Below are 27,095 nucleotides of genomic sequence, written 5' to 3' on the forward strand. Positions count from 1 at the left end.
TTTACAGGAATTTTAATTGTGGTTTGGTTGATTGTGGTTTAAATTTAAAATTTCATTTATCAAAATATGTTTTTGAAAACATGATAAAAATTTCAAATGTTAACTGGTTCCCTAATCCAGAACATTTAAAACGGGTTCCTGTTGGTTACCTGGCCATATTTCTGATTCTGATTTTAATTAATTCTGATTTTTCTAGAAAACTAGAAAATTTCCTTATTAAAATATGCTTTTTTTAATTAATAAACATTTCAAGTAACCACTGGTTCCCTGAACCGGAACATTCAGAATGGGTTTCCGTTGGCCACTTGGCAATATTTCTAAATCTGATTTAAAATAAACTGTGATTTTTTCCAAAACTTTGAAAAAAATCAGTAAAATAGATATATTTTTTAAATTAATTAAAATTGTGACTAGTCAGAACAGGTTCTCGTTGGCCATTTGACAACATTTTCAATTCTGATTTCAAATAAATTTAGATTTTTCTAGAAATCTAGAAAATTTTATAATTAGAATATGCTTTATAAAAAAAAACGTTACTTAATCCACCTATAGGTGGTTGGTGCCTTCCTCACATTTATGGTTTACAATAGGGTCCTAGCGCACCATTTGTTTTGCTGGCCGGTACAAAATTTAAACTCAATCTTTTTCATGTACGTATACGCAATACATGCGCACGTAAAAAAGCAAAGCAATCAACTTTAACGACCCCCGGGTCTTTTGTGGTCTCTGTTGCAAGTTTCTGCTCATTTCTAGGCGTCCGAAGGTTATGTGTGGTGAGTCACCCAAAACCTCTTTTACGCAAATGGACCGACGTTTTACTTCCCCATCCGATAGAAGGCCAGGAGGATAAGGCGGGAATCGAACCCGCGCCCCATAGCAACTTAGGGATCGGCAGCCGAAGCCGCTAACCAACGCGCCACGAGACCCTACCTACACACGTAGATAAATCTATTGGAGAGGGAAAAGGATGTCATTTTTTTAACACATTGGACATTCCTTCTCCCTCACCACAATTATTCATGTAACAAAACATAGGATCTAATTTGAATCCTAAAATTGAACTAAAATTAGTGATATTCTTGTTTACAACGAAAGTATAATTTTTTTTGATTTTGATTTTTCACAATAGGTTTAAATTAGATTTTTAAATCAATTTTGAAAAATTGATTCCACGGCCGATTTTGACATAAAGTATTTTACTTTAAACTTCGTTCCAAGGGGACCATAGTTGATCTATCGTAAATATTAAATTCTGATTTTAAATAAATTCTGAATTTGTACAGGAATTTTAAAATTTCATTAATCAAAATATGTTTTTGAAAACTTGATAAAAATTTCAAATATTCACTTTTTCTCTAATCCGGATCAATTTAAACGGGTTCCTGTTTGTCACCTGGCCACATTTCTGATTCTGATTTTGAATTAATTCTGATTTTTCTAGAAAACTAGAAAATTTCTTAATTAATATATGCTTTATTCTAAATTAATAAACATTTCAAGTGACCACTGGTTCCCTGATCCGGAAAATTCAGAACGGGTTCCCGTTGGCCATTTGGAAACATTTCTAATTCTGATTTCAAATAAACCACTAAATTTTTTAAATTAATAAAAATTGTGACCAGTCACTTGGCCACTTGGCAACATTTCTAATGCTGATTTCAAATAAATTTAGATTTTTCTAGAAATCTAAAAAATTTCTTAATGAAAATATGCTTTATAAAATAAACAAAAAAAGTCAAGTTTTTTAAATTAATTAAAAATTCAAGTTTCCTCTGGTAACATGCTCCAAAACATTCAGAACGAGTTCCCGTAGACCACTTGGCAATATTTCTAATTCTGATATCGAATATGTTCTTAATTTTTACAGGAATTTTTAAATTTCATTAATCTAAATATGTTTTTTGAAAACTTGATAAAAATTTCAAATGTTCACTGGTTCCCTAATCCAGAACATTTAAAACGGGTTCCTGTTGGTTACCTGGCCATATTTCTGATTCTGATTTTAATTAATTCTGATTTTTCTAGAAAACTAGAAAATTTCCTAATTAAATTATGCTATTTTAAATTAATACACATTTCAAGTGACCACTGGTTCCCTGATCCGGAACATTCAGAACGGGTTCCCGTTGGCCACTTGGCCACATTTCTGATTCTGATTTCGGATTAATTCATATTTTTTCCAGAAACCTTGAAAATTTCTTAATAAAAACTGCTTCATAAAATTAATTAAAAAAATATAATTTCCACAGGTTCCCTGATCCGGAACATTCAGAGCAGGTTCCCATTGGCCACTTGGCCATGTTTTTGTGGTAATATGAATATGAAGTAGCAAAGAATGCTTCAACAACACTTTTATTTATATCTGTCTGACACATTGGAATTGTGAAAATATTGCTTAATTTTTTCCGGAGTTTCCGGATCCGGATTGACCGGAACCGGTTCTCAATGGCCACCTTTTCCATTAAACACCTTCAAACATGCTGGGACCAACATTTTTTTAGTTTGTATGGATTGTTTCATGCTATAGTGCGTTCACTTCGCATTAAGAGCAAAAAACTTCAAAATTTTGAAGTTTTTGCACAGTTTTGGCCAATATTCCGGATTTCCTCCGGAACCGGTTACGGGAACCGGCTAATGGGACCAAATCTTGAGTTTTTCTAACAATTTACCGTCGAATGACACCGGAAGCGTCCAAAAAGACCTAATTGATCAAAAGTTACAGAGAAAACAAAATAAAAAATATTTTCCGACGGGGGGTGATTCATATGCAAAACTTCTGCATTGAATATCTCGAGTTAGGATAACAATAAAAATATGCGCCAGGTTGCATTTTGTTCGGGAAGCCGATCCCTAGAGGAGCATTTTTTTTCGTGCTGCCAAAAAATAAAAAAAATATTTTGTTACGCTGTGTAATTGCATTTTTTAATTTTTTGAACTTTTTCTTTTTTTTTGCAATATTACTTGTGTTATTTTACTTGAACTAATGTGTTAAAAAAATAAAATAACGTAAAATAAGGTGATTTTTTTAAGCTACTGATGTAAAACAATACTTGTGTCTTCCTTCTACAAAGGTATTACATAAGCAATTCAGAGAATTTGGCGAATCTATCAGCTGAAAAAAAGTTCAAAGGCTTTTACAGCACAGTTACATGCATTTAAGTTATAGATTTTACAAGCCAAGTGAAGCTTTTATATTATCGGTTTTTTAGACAATTCTACGTTAGGAACATTTAAAATTAGTTTCTAATTTACTAATCTTAGGTGATATTAAAACATAATTCAAAAATATCCTCGGATTTATACATCGGATTTATTTTAGTAGAACGAGGTTTTTAGTAAATTTGATCAGGCTTGAATTTTTGTACATTTTCTTAAATGTTAATATACTTAGTCAAACAAACATTAAATTGTGATGATTTCAAATGATACATTGAAAGTAACCTTAATAATGGTTAGTTTGACGTAATTTACACACTTTTTGTTTAAAGTTTATGTGGAAACCAGTGATTATCAAAGTCACCTGGTATTTAAAAAAATATTTTCAAAGAAACTATTTTTAAGCACTTTTGTAAAAAAAACTTATAAGAGCAACGCGTGTTGCCTATCCATGATATAATGTTTGAAAATATATTGATGTTTTTCTAATGTCTCTCTGGATTTCGGTAGTATTTTTTTAAACACATTAATCTAGATAAAATAACATTAAAATTTTCATCTTTACGAATATTATTTTTTTATATATTTAGGGAAATATTAACTTTTGTTGATTTTTTCGGCAATTTCTATCTGACTTTTTATGACTCTTTTCTAATAAGATAAAGTTATTTCCTCCTAAAGTAAAGAATTATTTCAAAACAGTTCCTAGATTGATTGATCGTTGTTACTTTGCAAAGAGTTTTTTTTTTTTTGCATAATCTAAACTGACATCACTTTTAACATTACAAGCGATCTCTTGATGTGCCATAACGCTACGCTTTCTAAATATTTCTCTCAATTTAACCTCTCAATACAAGCCAGCTCGTCCTGCTCACTTCTCGCTCCCAACAAGCTTTCATGAGCTTTTCTCTCTCTTCCTCACCACCAATGCCGAACCCTTTCGGAGCTTTTCATTCAGGACTCAGCTCGGGGCCAACCGAGCATTGTGGAGTATTTCTACCGCGGTTCGGAGCCTTCGGCCACAGTTCCCTTTCGACCGTGGAATAGAACGCAATCCGGAGCAAACCTCCCGTCCAAGTCCTGGTGCTGGTCCAAAGTGGCAAGTTTTAGCGCTCTCTCCCGCTCTCATCCGTTCGCTCCACCTGGGATATTACAAAAGTTCAACTTCGTGAGCAAAAGTTCGCGCCCGCCGCAACGCAAGAAAGAGTCCTTCAACCTGCAAAAACGGTGGAGAAGGTGCTTGCTCGTGAGCAGTTTGTGCACGGCCAGTAGTGAGCTGTTGTCCGTGGTGAGTGTTTGTTCGAAGAAGGAAAAGCTCCTGGATTTTCTTTGGATTTTTTTCCAGAGGGAAATTCAACGCTGAGCGCCCAAGTGTGTCAAATTGAGTGATATTTTCGGTGATTAAATTGTGTGGAATTTAACAGCTTGAAGTTTCGGGCAAATCTACCGCAGCGAAACGAAATTTGGTGCGAAATTTTCCACACAAAAGAGTGAAATCGAACCGCACGCGGAAAATTCCCGGGAAAACCGAAGCGCGGCTTGGTGTCACGGTGTCGAGTGACGATAAGCGCCAAGAAGACGTGTTTCGCAAGCAATTTCCTGCTCCAGTGTTCAAGTTTCGTCTGCTGACTGACTGACTGCCTTGTGAGCAGCTAGAAGCATTCCAGGAGTTTGGTGAACTTTCGCGAGCCGCGAGCACAGCACAGCAGGTTGCACATCAATTTTTCAACAGTTCATAAACAGGTAATGTCAATCAACTGTGGCTGAGTGTGTCGGTGGGCTTTGTTTGTGTAAGCTCAGCTGGATCAGAGGGAATTCAGGGTAACCAGAGGTTATTTCATAATAAAAAGAAAAATAAAAAAATATTAAAATTTACAATAATTCATCACTCAAAAAATATAAAAGGACAAACCTGAATTGACAACAAAAGAAATTATTTCACTATTGCTACATCTGCCAGATCTGCTCTATCAAAATTCTACACAACCCACCAACTAAGCCGGTAGAGGAAGAGCAAATGTGGCTGGTGAAACAACAGGAAGGCATATCAATGTCTCAATTATACGATTCGATTTTCCGCTTTCACGCGTTAGTTTGCTCCCTCCTATTTTGGGAGCCTTTTTGTCTGATGGAATCGAGTTTTAGATTGGATGAGCTTTTCCGAGGAAACGATGATTGGAAATGAAAATGAAATTTTCCGGAAGCGGAAAAGTATAACGAATTAAATTTGATTATGTTGTTAAGCTCAATCAGATTAATCCCTCAATACACGAAACATGGTTTTTCTCTTTTACAAGCAGAATTTTACAAAATACTTTATAAATCATTATAGACAATACAAGTTTGTTTAAATGTTTCGACCCCCTCTTTCTTCAAAGTTCTTAAATAAATAAATATAAACGCATTTATTACCTATTTTCCCCAAACAAAATCATAAGGGGTTACATATATGTAGAATATCTCAAAATTTCAAATTTCTGAAAATTTATTAAATCCACTAAAAAGATTATTTACAATCACTCCTGAAAGTTTCATGAAGATAATTCATGATAAAAGAGAATACAGACGATTTAAGCTTGAAATGTTGACATGAGTAAAGCAAACTGTTCATTAGGGTGGGTACGGATTTCGAAAAGTTCTCAGATCAAGTTCTGGTGTGGTTCCCCTTGTAGGGCATACCCATAGGGACTCTCACGTCAAATTTCATCTCGTTTGGTTGAAAACTGGCTTGTCTCAAGCGAGAAATGAGCGGAATCGTCTGGAGAACAACTTTCCCTAAGAGACCAGGTCGATTCGTTCAACCCCCATCGAGCTCAACGGTAATACATCCGGGGTTTTCGGAACCAACGGTTTTCACCAGAAAAGCATCAAATTTTCCTTAGCATGCTATGAATGCTAGATGAACACCGCGACGCCACATGTCAAACAGTTACCACGTGGACTAGCATCACCTATAAAAAATTACTTTTAGTACTTTTTGAACTATAGAATCATCATTTATGGTGATCCTGATACTATTTAGCTGTATTCTAAACCTCCAAACAAGAATAAAAATGTTATGGTGCAAATTTTACAATCACGTGGTAGCTGTTTGACATGTGGCATCGCGGTGTTTATCAAGCATTCATAGCATGCTAAGAAAAATGTGATGCTTTTCTGGTGAAAACCGTTGGTTCCGAAAACCTCGGATGTATTGCCGTTGAGCTCGATGGGGGTTGAACGAATCGACCTGGTCTCTTAGGGAAAGTTGTTCTCCAGACGATTCCGCTGATTTCTGGCCATCCTAGAAGTTTCTACATGTTTTCCCCAGGCCTGTAGGAGCGAATGAATGAAAATTCAAAATTTCCCATAGTAAATCCCATGTAAACTTGAACTCGCTTGAGACAAGCCAGTTTTCAACCAAACGAGCTGAAATTTGGCGTGAGAGTCCCTATGGGTATGCCCTACAAGGGGAACCACACCAGAACTTGATATGAGAACTTTTCGAAATCCGTACCCACCCTACTGTTCATCTTTGTGATCGTTTTTCTCAAAACAACGAGTTGATTTACGGGTGCCACGATATCTCGAGATTGGATGGACCAAATTGGCTGATATTTGGGGTGAAGACTCTCAAGACATATCTGGTGTGCATTATTAAGCCCGTTTTCCCAAATTAAGCTATTAAAAAAATACAATAATCAAAAATAATATGAAAAACACAAAAAAAATATCTTTAAAAAAAATTGAAAATCGGCTTTCGTCATGCACACGGGACCAATTTAAAGTATCCTCACCAAAGTTTTGAGCCGATTTGGTCAAAGCAGTGTTGAGATATCGTGGCACTTGTTTTTTGAAACTGCTAACTTAAAATAGCTATATCTCGGTAATGATATTACCGAATCTCATCAAATTTATGTTGTTAAGGTCAGGCACCGATGAGGTCATCCGCGAAAATTGGGTTTTTAACTTTTTTTTTTGTTTTGCTCATAACTTTTAATAGGAACCGAATTTCAAAAATCTAAACTCGTCCGATTGTGGTAAATTGTCTCAGCTTTCAGAAGTGTATTTTGGTTTCTTTTGAAAAGTTATGTAAACTTTTATCCAGAGCAATCTTTGTAATTTTTTTGCAAAAATGATCAAATTTGCGTTTTTTACAATTCCCTTGGACTTCACGGAAAATCGGAGCGGGACCGTTCCTCCCCAGATTTTGACAATATTTTCCACTATTTGCCTATATGTTTATATACCGTTGGATTCGTTAGAATATAACGAACATTTTGGTGTATATAAATCAATATTTCATGAACTTTTGTAACAGAGTTTTTTGATTACCAAAAAAAAACTTATAATTTTCGGCTCGCGCAAAGCAACGGGCAACGAAACAAAGGAGAAGTCTCAGAGACCAAAAAAAATCTTCGTGCGCCGCGTGGTCTGCATCGGTCTCACGCACACACTCTCGTGCGCGGCGCAAGCATTATTTTGGATTTATTCTTTCATGTTTCGTGGCTGATTTCTATAATATTAGTTTGTGTAACTTTTGAAGTAAACATGCAAACAAGTTAAACATATAAAAATGGTTGATTATTATTAGTCATCCAAAAAGTATATAATAAAATCTGTTATGAAAAATCATTCCGTGTTCTCTCTAGATACTATTTTAAACTTCACCCACCAAAAGATCCGGTCATTTTTTTGTTTTCGTAATACCTCTAATCTGTACAATCAAATCCTTTGGCAGCATTCCAGAATACCCGGTATTCCAGTTCTTATGGAACATGTTTGAATAATTGTGCCAAACGATATACGACAATTCAAACAAACTATAATTCAAAGAAATCAAGATTCTAAATAAATTCCTCGAAATTCGAAGCTATTCGTCAAATCGTCAATCCCCAAAAATAAAAATGTTTCTACGAGAAAAAAAAAAACAAAAAGTAATTCAAGAATTTCATAAAATAAAAAAAATCATTTAAAGAAATTCAGAAAATATTTTTATTCAAATTAATTTTTTTTTATTATGTCAAAAATTTGAGAATTTGAAGAATTTGAAGAATTTCAAGAATTTCAAGAATTTTAAGAATTTCAAGAATTTCAAGAATTTCAAGAATTTTAAGAATTTTATGAATTTCAAGAGTTTTACGAACTTTAAGAATTTAAAGACTTTCAAGAATTTCAATGATTTCAATATTTTTTTTTTAATTATAGAAATTATAGAAATCAAGAAATAAATCAAATTCAACATTCAACGAATTCAAATAAATTGAATTTGTTGAATTTCTAGATTTTCTTAATTTACTAGAGTATCTAAAATTTCTAGAAATTCTTGAAATTCTTAAACTTTTTGAAATTGATAAATTTTCTGAATTTTTCCATTGTTTTTTTTTAAATATATGAAGTTCTTGAATCACTTGTGTTTTCTAAGTTTCTTGACTTTCTTGAAAATCTTGATTTTTATATTTAGAAACTTAGAAAACTCAGGAAATTCAAGAACTTCATAAAATTCAAAAAATCATTTGGAGTTATTCAGAAATTTAAGAGTTTGAAGAATTTCAAGAATTTCTAGAAATTCTAAAATTTTAAAAATGTCTAGAATTTGTGGAAATTCTAGAAAATTTATAAAATCTAGAATTTCTGAAAATTTTAGAAAATCTAGAAATAACAGAAATTCAAAAAAATTAAGAAATAAAACAAATTGAAAAAAAAATCGTTGATTTTGTTGAATTTGTTTAATTTAACGATTTTCTAAAATTTCTATAATTTCGATAATTTCTATAGTTTATTTTTTAAAAGAATTTGTTGAATTTATTTGAATTTATTAAAATTCTTGAAATTCTTGAAATTCTTGTATTTCTCAAAATTATTGAAATTCTTGCATTGCTTAAAAATTTGAAAATTCTTGAAATTCTCGAATTTCTTGAAATTCTTAAAATTCTTGAAATTTTTGAAATTCTTGAAATTTTTTCAATTTTTAAAGTTTTCGAACTTCTTGAAATTTTTTAAATTTTAAAAATTCTTCAAATTCTGGAAATTCTGGAAATTCTGGAAATTTTGGAAATTCTTGAAATTCTTGAAATTCTTGAAATTCTTAAAATTCTTTAAATTCTTTAAATTCTTGAAATTCTTGAAATTCTTGAAATTCTTGAAATTCTTGAAATTCTTTAATTTCTTTAAATTCTTTAAATTCTTTAAATTATTTAAATTCTTTAAATTATTTAAATTCTTTAAATTCTTTAAATTCTTTAAATTCTTTAAATTCTTTAAATTCTTTAAATTCTTTAAATTCTTTAAATTCTTTAAATTCTTTAAATTCTTTAAATTCTTTAAATTCTTTAAATTCTTTAAATTCTTTAAATTCTTTAAATTCTTTAAATTCTTTAAATTCTTTAAATTCTTTAAATTCTTTAAATTCTTTAAATTCTTTAAATTCTTTAAATTCTTTAAATTCTTTAAATTCTTTAAATTCCTTGGGCCTTGCCAGGGGAGTATTATATAGATCGTTATAGTACTCATTTTGTCAAGGGGCATGGATAGATCCGTCATGGTAATGAAATTGAGGGTTTAATTGTATTGTTCCAAATACTGTTAAAACTTCCATTTTATTAACACAATGGATATCGTTCCATGCTGATGAGAACCCGCTTTGCCGTAGCACCAAGGCTTATCGATGTCTTTTGGCTTAACCATCTAGAAGTCGCGTATTTTGGACACTCTTAAAATGTCCTTACAACGTGTGTACAATGAACACTAACGCGACTGCGGGTGAGTTAAGCTGGCGTCGAGACCAAGAGGTTCTCCGATAGTGGAAATATCACAAATGTACAACAAACCGCTACATATGTGACTTTTCCCCTATCGAATGTGGGAGTTAGGTTAGGACTTAGTTTTCAAAAAAATAGTTTCTCATTCGAATTCCAAATTCAAATTAAAATTGGGTCTTTGAAGATTTTACATTTAGTAATTTTAGGAATTAGATTAAAGATAACAATTATCAGAATTACATTAGGCAGTTAGCGGGGCAAGTAATACAGCTAGAATCGTTAATTTTCATTCATGTTGAGTACTGTTCTGATTTGTCAAAGTGGCCATAGCGTCTCGATCAATCAATAATGAAATGATATCGGACAAAATTCGTTAATCTGTTGAACTAACGGTTCTCGGATTATGGTTGTATCGACCATTGTTGCGAATCGAGGATCTACTGGAGTTTTGACGATCAAATAGAGCCTAACATTTCAAAAGGGCGCATGGGTTTTGTGAGCAGGAAAGTGTGTCCCTTTCACTTAAATGATAGTTTTCATAAGGTGTGAAAGGGTTACACTCTTGTTTACAAGAGTTATGTGCCCTGATGAAATGGAAGGCACGAAATGGGCGTCTATTTTCTCATTCACGACGCCTGTATAACTTATAAAATAGGAACTGTTCATTTATGTTTATTGGTTTTGGAAGCGGCAAGACAGGTTTAAAGGCAAGATAAAGGAATGTTTGGCTTTGTAACTAAAAATTTTGGGGATTTAAGATTAAAGTTATTTCAGAAAGTTTAGTTAAGATTTTGGCATAAATGCTTCTAGGTTTAATGTACGACAAGACTACTGACGAACGTGACAGGACGAGAACCCCGTTTAGAGGTTTTAACATCAAGATTTGTATTCCATGAACAAGTTATTTTATCTTTCGTTTTCCAGTGCGATTTTTTGATTCCATTTAGAGTTGGAATGCATAATAGGGTATCTTTGAATTCCGGGCCTTTTTTGTTTTGTTTTTTTTTGAATAACTACTTTAGAGTTCCTTTATTAGGTTTTAAATTTAGATAAACGTAACCGTTCAATCAATCCAAGTTCTTACCACTCACACCTACACTAATTTTCTTTCACCTTCCCCCTCCCGATCCCCTATATCTTCCGGTGGTGTTCATTTTGTATGCAATACTAGTTCGGCCACTACCCTTTTTTCCACAAGAAACCGGACTTGGATTGACTTGAGGCCGCGTCCCCCACCTTGCTCCGTAAAACGAAAACGAAACGAAACGAAAAGAGTTTTTAAGTTATATACAGTTATATACAGTTATATACAGCTTAATAACTCTTTTCTACTTCTTTGTTTCCTGTCTACTGTCCTACTCCTTTCTACTCCTCTTTACTCTTTTATTTTATTACTTCTTTCTAATCCTTTACTTGATTACTCTTTTATTCTCATTTACTACTTTCTACTCCTTAAATATTTTTTTCTCTTTTTCTACAATCTTTTACAAAAAGAAGAGAAAAAGAGAAAAACAGTAAAAGGTAAAATCTAAAGAACAAAGAAGGAGTAAAAACTAGTAAAGGAAAAATTAGGCAAAGTACCAAGTTTTAAAGGAGTAGAAAGGTGCAAAGAAGTAAAGAGAAAATGAGTGAAATAGCAGAAAAGAGTTAAGGAATCTACTCCTCTAGAAATAAATCCTCTAGAAAGGAGTAGAAAAGAGTAGAGGAGTAAAGGAGTAGAAAACAGCAAATAATTAGGCTTTAGAGTAGAGGAGTCTCTACTTCCTTTCTACCCCTTTTTATTCTTAGAGTAGTAAACTGCCGTTCTACGCATAATTGTCCCATGTCATTTTTGGTCGATTCTGACTTTTTGTCATTTTTAGGTTTAGTTTGACGTTTACTTTTCGAAAAACACATAAAATCTAGTACTTTGTTCGGAAACTCATCGAAAACAACACCAAGTCTGTGTGTACCATCGTTGTACTTCTACGTATAATTGTCCCACCAATTATTTTCTTTCACGAAATCATCAGTTTTACGAAGCATTATGTTGTTTTTACCAGTTGTTTAACAAGAGGATCACAAATGAAGGTGATAAACTGTTAACTGGGGCGATTCAGGACACATAAGGTGAATAGGGACCCGCGGGACAATTATGCGTAGAAACAAAAAAAACGGCCGAATAATTTCAAACCTGCTGTTTTATGGGAAATAAAACGGGAGCGTTTCTTCCTTTCCAAAATATTCAGTGTTGTTCTTTGAACAATCATTCTCAAACTCAATCCATTTCGACGAATCATCTTTGCGGTTAACTTAATATGCAGTGGGCCTGGCTATTCAAAAGAAGAATTCTATCATTCTTACGGAAGTTCTTGATTGGATTATTTATTGTTGAACTTTCTACTTTTTTGAAATTTATAATCCCTAGCTACCGAGTTGCTTTGGAGGATTTGAACAGTGCGCGTCGCGGTTATCACGCAGGATTTTCGCTGCCGTTTCCGTCTTTGTTTTCCCCCCGATTGTGTGTGTATTTCGACCCGGGTGATTTCGCAATTGTTTGACAGTTGCTTTGGAGGATTTGAACGGTGCGCGTCGCGGTCATCACGCAGGATTTTCGCTGCCGTTTCCGTCTTTGTTTTCCCCCCGATTGTGTGTGTATTTCGACCCGGGTGATTTCGCGATTGTTTGACAGTTGCTTTGGAGGATTTGAACAGTGCGCGTCGCGGTCATCACGCAGGATTTTCGCTGCCGTTTCCGTCTTTGTTTTCCCCCCGATTGTGTGTGTATTTCGACCGGGTGATTTCGCGATTGTTTGACAGTTGCTTTGGAGGATTTGAACAGTGCGCGTCGCGGTTATCACGCAGGATTTTCGCTGCCGTTTCCGTCTTTGTTTTCCCCCCGATTGTGTGTGTATTTCGACCCGGGTGATTTCGCAATTGTTTGACAGTTGCTTTGGAGGATTTGAACGGTGCGCGTCGCGGTCATCACGCAGGATTTTCGCTGCCGTTTCCGTCTTTGTTTTCCCCCCGATTGTGTGTGTATTTCGACCGGGTGATTTCGCGATTGTTTGACAGTTGCTTTGGAGGATTTGAACGGTGCGCGTCGCGGTCATCATGCAGGATTTTCGTTGCCGTTTTCGATTGTGTGTGTTTTTCGGTCCGGGCGGTTTCGCGTTTTCGCATTTTATTTGGTTTTATCTTTCCACTGCCGGCTGTCTAAGATTGAATCATTTATGCTAAACTCAACACCAAATAACCGGGAATAATCTCATCCGCAAACTCCGACTGTTTGCCTTGAGAATGCATAATACATCACACTATTAAACAAAATTTATTGATTATTGGGTCGCATCATCATCCTCTATGTTGAATCCTGGCCATTACCCTTACCCACTAACAAAATCCCAAGTAGAAGTAGTTTTCCGGCACACGTGGGGGTGTGGATATCGTATAGAACCCACCCTTGGTAGCAACCTGTGCTAACTAACATTCCCGTCCCAATCCCCCGAGATCTACAAACTGACATGGCGGGCGCCGTTGGTGGCCAATGACTGTTACCTATTTGATTCAGATCTAGTTTTAATGATCTTGGTGTTTTATCTTTTCAACGCATTCATACATGCTGTTGATAAGGGAAACACCATTAGATCGTTCAAGCGTATGGTCGGTTGTATTGATAGGATATTACGGTCCTGTTCAGCAACGGAGAAGGACAACCATGGGTGGTCTCTCATGCTCATGCTCATGCTCATGCTAAATTCTTTAAATTCTTTAAATTCTTTAAATTCTTTAAATTCTTTAAATTCTTTAAATTCTTTAAATTCTTTAAATTCTTTAAATTCTTTAAATTCTTTAAATTCTTTAAATTCTTTAAATTCTTTAAATTCTTTAAATTCTTTAAATTCTTTAAATTCTTTAAATTCTTTAAATTCTTTAAATTCTTTAAATTCTTTAAATTCTTTAAATTCTTTAAATTCTTTAAATTCTTTAAATTCTTTAAATTCTTTAAATTCTTTAAATTCTTTAAATTCTTTAAATTCTTTACATTCTTTAAATTCTTTAAATTCTTTAAATTCTTTAAATTCTTTAAATTCTTTAAATTCTTTAAATTCTTTAAATTCTTTAAATTCTTTAAATTCTTTAAATTCTTTAAATTCTTTAAATTCTTTAAATTCTTTAAATTCTTTAAATTCTTTAAATTCTTTAAATTCTTTAAATTCTTTAAATTCTTTAAATTCTTTAAATTCTTTAAATTCTTTAAATTCTTTAAATTCTTTAAATTCTTTAAATTCTTTAAATTCTTTAAATTCTTTAAATTCTTTATATTCTTTAAATTCTTTAAATTCTTTAAATTCTTTAAATTCTTTAAATTCTTTAAATTCTTTAAATTCTTTAAATTCTTTAAATTCTTTAAATTCTTTAAATTCTTTAAATTCTTTAAATTCTTTAAATTCTTTAAATTCTTTAAATTCTTTAAATTCTTTAAATTCTTTAAATTCTTTAAATTCTTTAAATTCTTTAAATTCTTGAAATTCTTGAAATTCTTGAAATTCTTAAAATTCTTGAAATTCTTGAAATTCTTGAAATTCTTGAAATTCTTGAAATTCTTAAAATTTATGAAATTCTTGAAATTCTTGAAATTCTTGAAATTCTTGAAATTCTTGAAATTCTTGAAATTCTTGAAATTCTTGAAATTCTTGAAATTCTTGAAATTCTTGAAATTCTTGAAATTCTTGAAAATCTTGAAATTCTTAAAATTCTTGAAATTCTTGAAATTCTTGAAATTCTTGAAATTCTTGAAATTCTTGAAATTCTTGAAATTCTTGAAATTCTTGAAATTCTTGAAATTCTTGAAATTATTGAAATTCTTGAAATTCTTGAAATTCTTGAAATTCTTGAAATTCTTGAAATTCTTGAAATTCTTGAAATTCTTGAAATTCTTGAAATTCTTGAAATTCTTGAAATTCTTGAAATTCTTGAAATTCTTGAAATTCTTCAAATTCTTCAAATTCTTCAAATTCTTGAAATTCTTGAAATTCTTGAAATTCTTGAAATTCTTGAAATTCTTGAAATTCTTGAAATTCTTGAAATTCTTGAAATTCTTGAAATTCTTGAAATTCTTGAAATTCTTGAAATTCTTGAAATTCTTGAAATTCTTGAAATTCTTGAAATTCTTGAAATTCTTAAAATTCTTGAAATTCTTGAAATTCTTGAAATTCTTGAAATTCTTGAAATTCTTGAAATTCTTGAAATTCTTGAAATTCTTCAAATTCTTCAAATTCTTCAAATTCTCGAAATTCTCGAAATTCTTCAAATTCTTGAAATTCTTCAAATTCTTGGAATTCTTCAAATTCTTCAAATGCTTCAAATTCTTCAAATTCTTTCAATTCTTCAAATTCTTCAAATTCTTCAAATTCTTCAAATTCCTCAAATTCTTCAAATTCTTCAAATTCTTCAAATTTTTCAAATTTTTCAAATTCTTCAAATTCTTCAAAATCTATAAATTCTTTAAATTCTTCAAATTCTTGAAATTCTTCAAATTCTTGAAATTCTTGAAATTCTTAAAATTTTTGAAATTCTTGAAAATCTTGAAATTTTTGAAATTCTTCAAATTCTTGAAATTCTTGAAATTCTTGAAATTCTTGAAATTCTTAAAATTCTTGAAATTCTTGAAATTCTCGAAATTCTTCAAATTCTTCAAATTCTTGAAATTCTTCAAATCTTGAAATCCTTCAACTTCTTCAAATTCTTGAAATTCTTCAAATTCTTCAAATTCTTCAAATTCTTCAAATTATTCAAATTCTTCAATTTTTTCAAATTCTTCAAATTCTTCAAAATCTATAAATTCTTTAAATTCTTGAAATTCTTGAAATTCTTGAAATTCTTGAAATTCTTGAAATTCTTAAAATTCTTCAAATTCTTGAAATTCTTCAAATTCTTCAAATTCTTCAAATTCTTCAAATTATTCAAATTCTTAAATTTTTTCAAATTCTTCAAATTCTTCAAAATGTATAAATTCTTTAAATTCTTGAAATTCTTGAAATTCTTGAAATTCTTGAAATTCTTGAAATTCTTAAAATTCTTGAAATTCTTGAAATTCTTGAAATTCTTGAAATTCTTGAAATTCTTCAAATTCTTGAAATTCTTGAAATTCTTGAAATTCTTAAAATTCTTCAAATTCTTGAAATTCTTCAAATTCTTGAAATTCTTGAAATTCTTGAAATTCTTGAAATTCTTCAAATTCTTGAAATTCTTGAAATTCTGGAAATTCTTGAAATTCTTGAAATTCTTCAAATTCTTCAAATTCTTCAAATTCTTCAAATGCTTCAAATTCTTCAAATTCTTCAATTTCTTCAAATTCTTTAAATTCTTTAAATTCTATAAATTCTTCAAATCTTCAAATTCTTCAAATTCTTCAAATTCTTCAAATTCTTCAAATTCTTCAAATTCTTCAAATTCTTCAAATTCTTCAAATTCTTCAAATTCTTCAAATTATTCAAATTCTTCAAATTCTTCAAATTCTTGAAATTCTTGAAATTCTTCAAATTCTTGAAATTCTTCAAATTCTTCAAAATTCTTCAAATTCTTCAAATTCCTCAAATTCTTCAAATTCTTCAAATTCTTCAAATTCTTCAAATTCTTCAATTTCTTCAAATTCTTCAAATTCTTCAAATTTTTCAAATTCTTCAAATTCTTCAAATTCTTCAAATTCTTCAAATTCTTCAAATTCTTCAAATTTTTCAAATTCTTCAAATTCTTCAAATTCTTCAAATTCTTCAAATTCTTCAAATTCTTCAAATTCTTCAAATTCTTCAAATTCTTCAAATTCTTCAAATTCTTCAAATTCTTCAAATTCTTCAAATTCTTCAAATTCTTCAAATTCTTCAAATTCTACAAATTCTTCAAATTCTTCAAATTCTTCAAATTCTTCAAATTCTTCAAATTCTTCAAATTCTTCAAATTCTTCAAATTCTTCAAATTCTTCAAATTCTTCATATTCTCAAATTCTTCAAATTCTTCAAATTCTTGACATTTTTAAAATTTTTGAATTTCTTGAATAAATATGTTTTCTAAATTTCTTCAAATGTTTTTCTTATTTTATGAAATTTTCGAATTTCTTGAGTTTCCGAAGTTTCTTGGCTTTCTTTTAAACTTGATATACCTTAAAAAAAATTAAATTTGAAAACTTTAGTTTTGAATATTTGTAGATTTGTAAAATCCAAAAAGACCAAAAGAAAGTAATGTCCATGGATGTGTTTTTTTTTCTCGTAGAAACATTTTTATTTTTGGGGATTGACGATTTGACGAATAGCTTCGAATTTCGAGGAATTTATTTAGAATCTTGATTTCTTTGAATTATAGTTTGTTTGAATTGTCGTATATCGTTTGGCACAATTATTCAAACATGTTCCATAAGAACTGGAATACCGGGTATTCTGGAATGCTGCCAAAGGATTTGATTGTACAGATTAGAGGTATTACGAAAACAAAAAAAAATGACCGGATCTTTTGGTGGGTGAAGTTTAAAATAGTATCTAGAGAGAACACGGAATGATTTTTCATAACAGATTTTATTATATACTTTTTGGATGACTAATAATAATCAACGTTTTTTATATGTTTAACTTGTTTGCATGTTTACTTCAAAAGTTACACAAACTAATATTATAGAAATCAGCCACGAAACATGAAAGAATAAATCCAAAATAATGCTTGCGCCGCGCACGAGAGTGTGTGCGTGAGACCGATGCAGACCACGCGGCGCACGAAGATTTTTTTTGGTCTCTGAGACTTCTCCTTTGTTTCGTTGCCCGTTGCTTTGCGCGAGCCGAAAATTATAAGTTTTTTTTTGGTAATCAAAAAACTCTGTTACAAAAGTTCATGAAATATTGATTTATATACACCAAAATGTTCGTTATATTCTAACGAATCCAACGGTATATAAACATATAGGCAAATAGTGGAAAATATTGTCAAAATCTGGGGAGGAACGGTCCCGCTCCGATTTTCCGTGAAGTCCAAGGGAATTGTAAAAAACGCAAATTTGATCATTTTTGCAAAAAAATTACAAAGATTGCTCTGGATAAAAGTTTACATAACTTTTCAAAAGAAACCAAAATACACTTCTGAAAGCTGAGACAATTTACCACAATCGGACGAGTTTAGATTTTTGAAATTCGGTTCCTATTAAAAGTTATGAGCAAAACAAAAAAAAAAGTTAAAAACCCAATTTTCGCGGATGACCTCATCGGTGCCTGACCTTAATAGATAAAAATGTACTTAATACCATGAAAACAGAATTTAAAAAAAGTTTAAATGTGTGCTCATACCAACCTCTGACATTTTTGCCGATTTACGTGTAACCCCTTAAGCTAATTGTATCTCAAATTGCTTCAAACACAATAAAAAATGTACTTCTTGTAAATGAACTGCCAAAGCTTTTATTTTGAATTCATTTAAGTAATTTTATTATTGTTTATATTTATCTTCAATCTCCAAACGTCCTCGAAAACATTCAAAAATTAAACACCAAGAATTTTCCACTCCGATAATTACCCATTTCCACCGTAGCGTGCCCTTCTCTAATTGGCACTAAATTGGCACCTGCACGATGTTCGTATTCAGCTCGAGCATTATCGGCCGCATAGATCGAGAACTGTAAAAAGCTCACCCTTAATTGGATGCAAAAATAAACGAAAAATGAATGGTTAAATGCTGAAGCTATATGACATGCCGTACTGTATAGCTCACCTTTTCGCCAGTATTTTTGCTTATTTTTTTTCCAAGATCGATTCAATTCAAAAAGTTTTTTTTTTAGAATTTGAATTTCCAAGACATTAAGCAGTGAATGCGATTTGAAAAAAAAAGATTAGAACTTTATTTTGTTAGAAAAAGACATTTATAAAATTTGGATGTTGAGGGTTCCAAGACATTAAGCAGTGAATGCGATTTGAAAAAAAAAGATTAGAACTTTATTTTGTTAGAAAAAGACATTTATAAAATTTGTATGTTGAGGGTTAAACTTTGCAACGAGCCTAATACGCTTGACGATCAGCTGCTCCTCAGACATAAAGCGGCGTATAAAAATCAAAACTCCTCAAAACGAGTACAAGTGCGGCACCATGAACTGGCTACTCGCAGTCGCTGTTCTAGCTTTACTTCTACCACTGCTCACGACTGCTGCCCCCTGTTGCAGCTGCTGTTGCTGCTGCTGCGGAGAGAGCGCTACTTCCGATTCCGGGTCCGAACCGGTGGAATCGGCCGGCCGTCAGAGGAGTGCGTTTGGTTGGGTTAAGGACATCGGGAAATTTTTCTCCAAGGGTGGCGGAAAAACGGTCAAAAAAGGTACCAAAATGGGTGGCGGACTTGTGTCGGATATGGCACTGGAGAGCATTCAGTCGGCGATTGCGGGAAAGGGTGAAGATGAAAAGAAATAATAAAAACTGAAACTCTATTTTACAATCCCAACGAATGAAAATCTTTTTTGCAAGGTATGACCATCTCCTTTTATCTCAATGCTGGCATTTCGATTTTTTCTCCTACGGTTTAGCTAACTTCAGTTGTACGACAAACTCTGATATTTTAGGTTTGTTGAATCCATCAATGCAAGTAAATGGATTATGTAGGGTGAGGTGGATTTTAACTACTATCACAAATTAACAAACACAATATTACCATAATTTTGAGATTATCAGAACTGTAAAAAGTTGACCGATTTCCCGACATAATGTGATTAAATTTTCATTTATCGGATATATAAACAGCGATTCTATGTCATACCAGCAGGAAAAATTCAATAAAAAATTTAAAATTCATATTACGCCCTTTTAAAATTATATCTCCTCTCTTATGCACGACATATCGGTAAAAAGAAACTAAACCAATCTATTTCTGAATTATCGGGCACAATTTTGATTTTACTACTAGTTTTGTAGGAGAAACTTCACAAAGTGATAAATGACCTGTCACTTTCCAAAGATGAAAAATGTTTGTAAACAATGCGATATTAATTAGTTTAATTGGTATTCACAGTGAAATTCACGCAAATATATTATAAATAAATAGTTGATGCTGCTCTGAAAGTTCGGGTGGGATTTTGTTGATGTATTTCACCTCTGCATACCTTTGTGGGTGAGAGAAATTCAATTGCGAAATGAAACTAAAGACTAATCCAGTGTTCCCCAACCGGTGAGGAATTCCCTCCTGGGGGGAATGAGGATGCAATAGATATTCTTTACTTTTGAACGTTTTGCTAAAAACTAAAAAAAAAATTTAGAGCACTTTTATCAAAATTCAATGCTTATAATTATTATTAAGTTTCTTGTGAAATATGTGAATTTCTATGACATTTTTTACTTCGGTTTTATTTTTGGAAATATACAAAATATAACGGGCTTATGAAATTTATGAATATTTTTTTTTGAATTTTCATATTGTTTGAAACATGAAGAGTTCTTGAATATTTATGTTCTAGCTTAAAAAAAATAGCTGTACTAAATGGTTGTGATAAAGAATTCATTGACATTCTTTCAAACATGAGCAGTGCATTTTTTATAATTTCCTCACGTTCTTTTTTTTGTTATGAGGTGTTTTTAATGTTTTTTGTAAGAGATTTTTCTTAAAGATTTGTTGGTTGTTTAAATTAATACATAAGCATATTGTTTAAACAATTTGCTGAGAAATTGGGTCCTAAAATGAAGCTTAAATTTGTGATATTATTGTTCACAAAGATGAAGCTTATTTTTCTGAGCACAATGACCCTTTGAACGACCGCAAAGGATTTAAAATGGATTTTAAATTCACTTTTTAAAAATTAACTTCACGGCCCTTCTTGACAGAAAAGCTCCTACTTGACAGCTCGTTCCAAGGGGACCATAGTTGATCCATCGAAAAAATGTTGTCTTGTCAAAAAATATTTTTTGCATTAAAATGAAAAAAAGTGATCAGAAATGGTTTTTAATCGTGTTTTTTACCGTTGTACATAAAAATTGACATAGGGCTTTAGTACCCAATTGTTCTTTTATGGCAAGAGTAGAACAAATATTTTGTAATTCCAAAATTACTATTTTTGTGAATTGATACTAAAATTATAATTGAAGGGGGGAATGAAGGTCTTGAAAATAAACCAAGGAGGGAATTGGTCGAAAAAGTTTAACCCGCTGGACTAATCTATCATTGGTAAAAAAATTGTGTTTTGGAACATAGCATTTTTGACAAAAAATTCTAAAATAGCACATTTTTTCTATCATTAAAGCAGTTTTCAGAGTCTTAGAAATAGTTGTGAAATTGAGATTTTTGCAATTCCGTCGTGAAACCATATACTTTTCCTGTCATTCTTGAACGACGAAAAAGCCTACTTTAATGTACCAAAAATAACAGAATCGAATAGTAATAAAATAGAATAGAAATAAAAATAAATGCTGGAAAGTTCTACTTTTCAGCACTGAAATGGGTGCTGAAAAGTTAAACTTTTCAGCACTTGTTTTGAAAAGTAAAACTTTTCAATTTTTTTTTTGATTTATACAATTTTTTGATAAAATATATGAAAATTTGACTTAAAATTTCACTCAATGGTTGTTTTTCGGAATTGCAAAAAATGTTGTATGGAACTCGTTGCAAAACTTGATTTTTTCAGCACTCTTCGTATTTATCCAACTCGGTGAACCTCGTTGGATAAATATACGACTCGTGCTGAAAAAATCCTCTTTATGCAACTTGTTGCATAAACTACTATTTTGTCTTGCAAAAAATACTAGCTTTAAATAAAACTCAATCCTAAAGTTCCTTTATATTTGTAATCGAAAAGTTTCTCAATAATCAAACATTTTCCAAACCTTTGCTACACACACCTTCTCCTCTTAATCAACAGATTATTGAATATTCACCTGAAAACTCTTCCCGCAGTTTGCCTCCTAATTTACGACCTGCCATTAATTCCGCCAACTTTTCCGATTTAATCAGAGCGCGTAAATCACGAACATCGTTTTCCAGCAAAAAAAGAGCGAGCAAGAAACAGCTGAGGCGTGCTAAATTACGTAAATGAAATCGATTTGGCCAAAAACGACACCCACAATCACACACCCACGCGGACGATTTCCGCCATTTCAGGCGCGCACACACATAAGGATAACGTGATTCCAGAACCTTGGCGAAGGTCCTGGAATCGTGAACTTGGGCCGGCAACTTTATTCACGTACTAAGACTGTGTGGATGTTTTATGTGGCTGTGGCGTGTAGCTTATACAAATGGGCCATCGAATGAAACTCGGTCGTAAATTGGAGCGTTTATGGGAGCATATGTGACAAAATTGGCAATTTTACTGACTGTTGCTCGAATTTTAAGATACTATTTATTTTTAAACTGAATAATTCTGATTAATCAATCGATTTGATTTTGACAACGATAGAAAGTTAATACAATTTGATTTTATTTAGTTATTAATTGAAAAAAAATCTAAAAAGCTTGCAACCGTTTGATAATAATGTTTATATTTTGTAAAAAATCAATTTTCCTCTCATTGTTGACTTATTTTAAATCACTAACTTAACCTTGAAGTTTGAACTTGATGCGATTTTTCATTGAAGTTTCATCTTTGAATCCCTGAAATTGATTAAAAACAATCATTTTATATTCACTTGCTGAGTTGTTTTTTTCTTTCTTACCATGCTAAGGCTTCCCCCTTTTAACAGTTCTGGTAAATCTTCAGGCAAGCCTATGAATATGATAAATTGAAGTTAGCTGATTAAACATTGTGGGTTAGCTGCAGTGAAAATTTTATGTTTTTGGAAAATTTCAATTTTGGTGACAAAACAAGCTGGTTTTCAATTATAAGCCAATATTGATTCATGCAACTTTTTCGAATTAATTGTTCAGTATGGAAAATACTCAGTGGTTTCTTCTTGCTCTGCTTCGGTTTCACCTTCTGCTCCTTCTGCTACTTCTTCTCCTCCTTCTGCTTTTTCTTCTGCAACTTCTCCTCCTTCTGTCACTCCTTCTTCTCCTCCTTCTGCTCCACCTTCCCCAGCTTCTTCTGCTTCTCCTTCTCCCCCGGCATTCAAAGCTTTTTCCACCTCATTTTTCGCGGGTTCCGTATCAGCAAATTCCGCGGCAAATTTGGCAGCAACATCACCAATTTGTTTGCCACCTTGTTTGATCGCCTTTGCGCTACCTTTTATGCCCTTCTTGGCTCCTCCTCCGAGGAGGAATTTGCCCGCCTTTAGCAGCCATCCAAAGGCACTTCGCTGGCGACCGGCCGAGTCCACCGGACCGGAAACGGAACCGGCGCTGGAGTCTTCGTCTCCTCCTCCGCAGCAGCAGCAACAACAGGGGGCAGCAGTCGTGAAAAGTGGCAACACTGATGCTAAAATTGTGACTGCCAGTATCCAGTTCATCGTGAGGGGGTACTAGTTACGGATTTGTGAAGCATTTAATTTTATACACAGAACTATAATACTTGAGCTGAAGAACAGCTGATCGTAAAAATTACTTTAGAATTTGAAGCGTGTTATGAGAAGGTTAACCCTTGAATGTCAAAATTTAATAAAATAATCAAAATGATTAGTTTTGGCATCTTTAAAACGAAACTTGAAAAATCTTGTTTAATTAATGTAGGTCTTGCTTACAATAATTAGTGCCTCCTCATTCTTCCTAAATATTTAATGGACATAAGTTGAATAAAAGTGACAGGATCTTATTTTTTAAATTTATTCATTTGAAACTCTTTTAGTTGAGAAGCAAATTCCAATCTCCTGAAATAAACCTTAACTAGACTCTCAAATCAAAACAAACAACCCTGCATTTGATGGGCGCCGGTAATGTTCACCTGTTCGGATCGTATTTTCCTCTCATTAGTGGCATGTTACAGAGAAGAAAGGTGTTCTCCGCCAACACTCGCCCCAGTCAGTGTGTGTTTCCTCATTAGTGCAAAACAATCTTCCCCGTTGGCAAAGCACGATGGGATCGAGTTCTGCTATCCGATGGCTATTATTACTGACGAAAGTTTCGCTCATCCTGGCACGACCTATTCCGGATAACGACGGTGGAGGATGTTGTTGCTGTTACGAATACGAAGACTACCCGGATGAGGACGACAACGGTCAAATAGCTGTTACTACTGTTGCTGCTGGTGGTGGTGAAGCTGCCGGGGCCCGGTCACCGATGATGGGAGCACTAGTGAGGGGAGTCGGCAGAGGTGTTTCAATGGGACTGAGAACTACGGATGATATAATAAAGGAGTACGATGCGATGCTCAAGGGCAAAACACCTCCGGAGAAATCGTGGTTAAGAAAAATGATGGAGTTTATCATGCCACCGTTTATACCGGAAGAAATTTTTGAAAGAATAGACTCAGGAAAATAAGTAGAAAAAGATTGAATAAATGATATTTTCTTGAAATCTTAATCAATTCCCTGTCAAAAGCTTGCATCACACAACATATCATCAAAGCAAAACTTTCAGACAAATGCAATCCCAACGACCGGGGTACGTGCTGTCTGGCAGTCGAGCTAATCCAGCTTACCGCTAACACCCAAACTTCTGTCTGGTGCGACCATTCTGGCAGCCATTCCACCCTGCATGGGAAACAACTCGCCAAAAGAAAAGGGACATTGCATGTTCCAGACCACTAAGAACGGCCATTTGGACGAATCCAAAGTTCCACGTTGACCCAGTGTCCGGCCTGGATTACCTGCTAAACCCATAAACACTGAACTAAATTAAAAATCCTTCCCCTAACCCATACATCCACTATGTTTCGACTCAGAAGCATGATTTTTCCAGCCCGAACGAAAAAGTGGATTATATTTTACATTTTCCTCCACCAGGAACCCCACGTCCTCCCGTATCACGGAGTGTATGTGACTAAATGGTGTGTATTACAGCGTCCATGTTGTACACGTGTACAGTACCACGTCGGGTGCGTCTATATGTAAATGAGACAGTCGTTCCGAAAACAACGCCAACGAAAAACGACGTGGGTCTGGAATTACTCTGTCATGAAGAAATTCTATGCGAAAAAATGTCTTGCGTTATAATTTTATTGATAAAGTGTCTAATGTTAATTAAAATAAAACTAATCATTTAAGCTCAATGATTTCTGGTAATAACTTGTAATATTTCAGTAATCATGTTAACAAAATTAAACCATAAAACATTTTTTTAATCGTCTCACGTGACTTTTAATTGCTTTTTCTTTGAATGAGCAATTCTGTAAGTTTTCGAAACTCGATATCTTATTCCTTTTTAGAAATTTTGTCAATTGATTCCTTATTATGTCCAAATAAGCAATCAGCAATCGTTTCGCATTCAAAAATATTAGAATTTTTGAAAACGCTTTGGTGGCTTCGGCCAAGTTGTAGGTTAAGATATAAACTATTAAAGATAATGTAGTAACCACATATTACTTGTTTTAATTTAACTTTTTATCAAAATATTTCAATTCGACACATTTTCTCAAGTTGTATTTTTAGGAAAAAAAAATTTAAAAAAATTAACGCTTATAAATTTTACAATTCTTTTTTCTTTCCGAAAATTATTTGAAAACATATTTGAGTGTTCAATTACAATTTGTGATTTTTCAGTTTATTATTGAACAAAACACTTTTGACCCTTAGTGTATGACGTACATTTCATTTCGGCCAAGTTAGTTTTTTAAAGTTGGGTTGGAAATTTTTTAAACTTTTAATTTAAAAAAATTGTAAACTGCATTTATTTTATATTTTTTCTAATTAAGAAAAATGTTTATAGTAATCCTGGTCCATCCCTGAAAATCGTAAAAGCATCAGAAAATTTCACCATTTTGTTTTGCTATTGTTGATTAAAACATTGCTTAACTAGGATAAGTGAATTGTCACGATTTCGCAGACAGCGTGAAAATCGTAAAATTTGAAGATTTCCGTGAAATCCCGTGAAATTTATAAATTTCTTCAAATCAATTCTTTAAAGTAACAATATAATCAATATTTCATTGATAAAGACTTTTAAGTAAATTTAAAATTTTATTAGTAATAAATTGCAAACTGTGATATGAAACATCTAAAGAATTGTTGGAATTGTACTGAGAAGTGAATGCTGCTGAATACTTATATGATATTAACAAAAATCAGTAAAAACACATTCTCGGAATCATAAATCTATGACAAGCATGATAAATATTATTAGTCATTCGATTGCAGTTGTTCTCTTACCAAAAAGTTTTATTTTTAACAAATTTTGGCTATTTCAACCAAAACTTGTTTAAGTTGACAGAGCAAGTAAGTTGTGATAATTTTTTTAAAGATTGCACAGATTTTTTTTTAGTTTGATTGATTTATTTTTAGAAATCATGTAGAAGTAACATTCAGTAGAAACATTCTCTTCCCTGGGTCAATGTATCATTGACTGGAGGAGCAAACAACCATAATATAGAATAATAAATTGAATTCCATTGGATTAAAGAAAATATTTAGAATAAATTGCTATTTAGAGTATCAATAACAGTTTTATTTGGAAACGAAACTAATTTAGTAATATTTCCATTCACGGTAATAACTATTTTAAAGACATGATTTTTAAAGAAATTTTAGGACTCAAGCTTGGTTTATTCAAGATTAAATGATTAGTACCATTGATTTTTAAAATCACAGTAGAAGAACATTACAGATTTTTCTGAGTGCTGTTTAATTTCCACGACTTTTGATTATTTGGATCCCGTGGAAATTTAAAAAATTCAATTATTTGATCTTTTTTTGATTTTTAATATAGTTTTAGATAAGTGAGATGAAAACCTTAAAAAATCTACTTGACAAAAAATCTAGGAAATTTAAAAAAAATGTTCAGATTGTGATTTTTAATATAGTTTTTGATAAGTGAGATGAAATCTTAAAAAAAAATCTACTTGGCAAAAAATCTACTTGGTCGCACATAATTCAAGTTATTTTAATCATTTTAGCTGGACAAGCTGTTAAATTTTGCAGTAATAAGAAATTCTATGAAATATAAAAGATTAAATAGAAGAAATTCAACGAAAACTTTTTAACTATATTAGTACAATATTTAAAAAAAAAATCAGTAAAATAAATTAGAACACACATGCCCTACATTTCGTTTCAAAATATATATAGATCAAATTCATAAACCTCGTTGAAACTTTTTTGGAAATGAAGATATTTTTTAGTTTATTGAAAAATAATATAAAATGAAGCATGTTTAGAAGTTTCTGTGATTTTAACATAAGATTCTCAGA

The 27,095-nt window shown here is 32.2% G+C and overlaps 2 protein-coding genes across 5 annotated transcripts in view; one reads left to right on the forward strand and one right to left on the reverse strand.

The window, feature by feature from the left end:
• Positions 1-27,095, forward strand: part of LOC120422500 (prohormone-3) — a 147,348-nt gene that overhangs the window by 56,495 nt on the left and 63,758 nt on the right. For 2 of the 3 annotated variants that reach the window (XM_039585954.2, XM_039585955.2), the window contains exon 1: positions 4,278-4,899. The exons of the other annotated variant lie outside the window; for it this stretch is intronic. The gene's annotated coding sequence lies outside the window, so the exon portion shown is untranslated. Of the gene's footprint in view, positions 1-4,277; positions 4,900-27,095 lie in introns of those variants that run through there. 3 annotated transcript variants of the gene reach the window in all.
• LOC120422501 (paraneoplastic antigen Ma6E-like) lies at positions 22,395-23,390 on the reverse strand. 2 transcript variants are annotated; one of them, XM_039585956.2, is made up of 3 exons: positions 23,043-23,390; positions 22,537-22,586; positions 22,395-22,474 (listed from the first exon to the last, which is right to left on the reverse strand). In XM_039585956.2, exons 1-3 carry the CDS (start codon positions 23,263-23,265, stop codon positions 22,418-22,420), a joined length of 330 nt encoding a protein of 109 aa, XP_039441890.1. In that variant the 5' UTR covers positions 23,266-23,390; the 3' UTR covers positions 22,395-22,417. The 2 variants fall into 2 exon arrangements, with proteins under 2 accessions (XP_039441890.1, XP_052564659.1); XM_052708699.1 differs by having other exon boundaries at positions 22,760-23,280.

Source organism: Culex pipiens, chromosome 2, assembly GCF_016801865.2.
Source record: "Culex pipiens pallens isolate TS chromosome 2, TS_CPP_V2, whole genome shotgun sequence".
Lineage (NCBI taxonomy): Eukaryota > Metazoa > Arthropoda > Insecta > Diptera > Culicidae > Culex > Culex pipiens.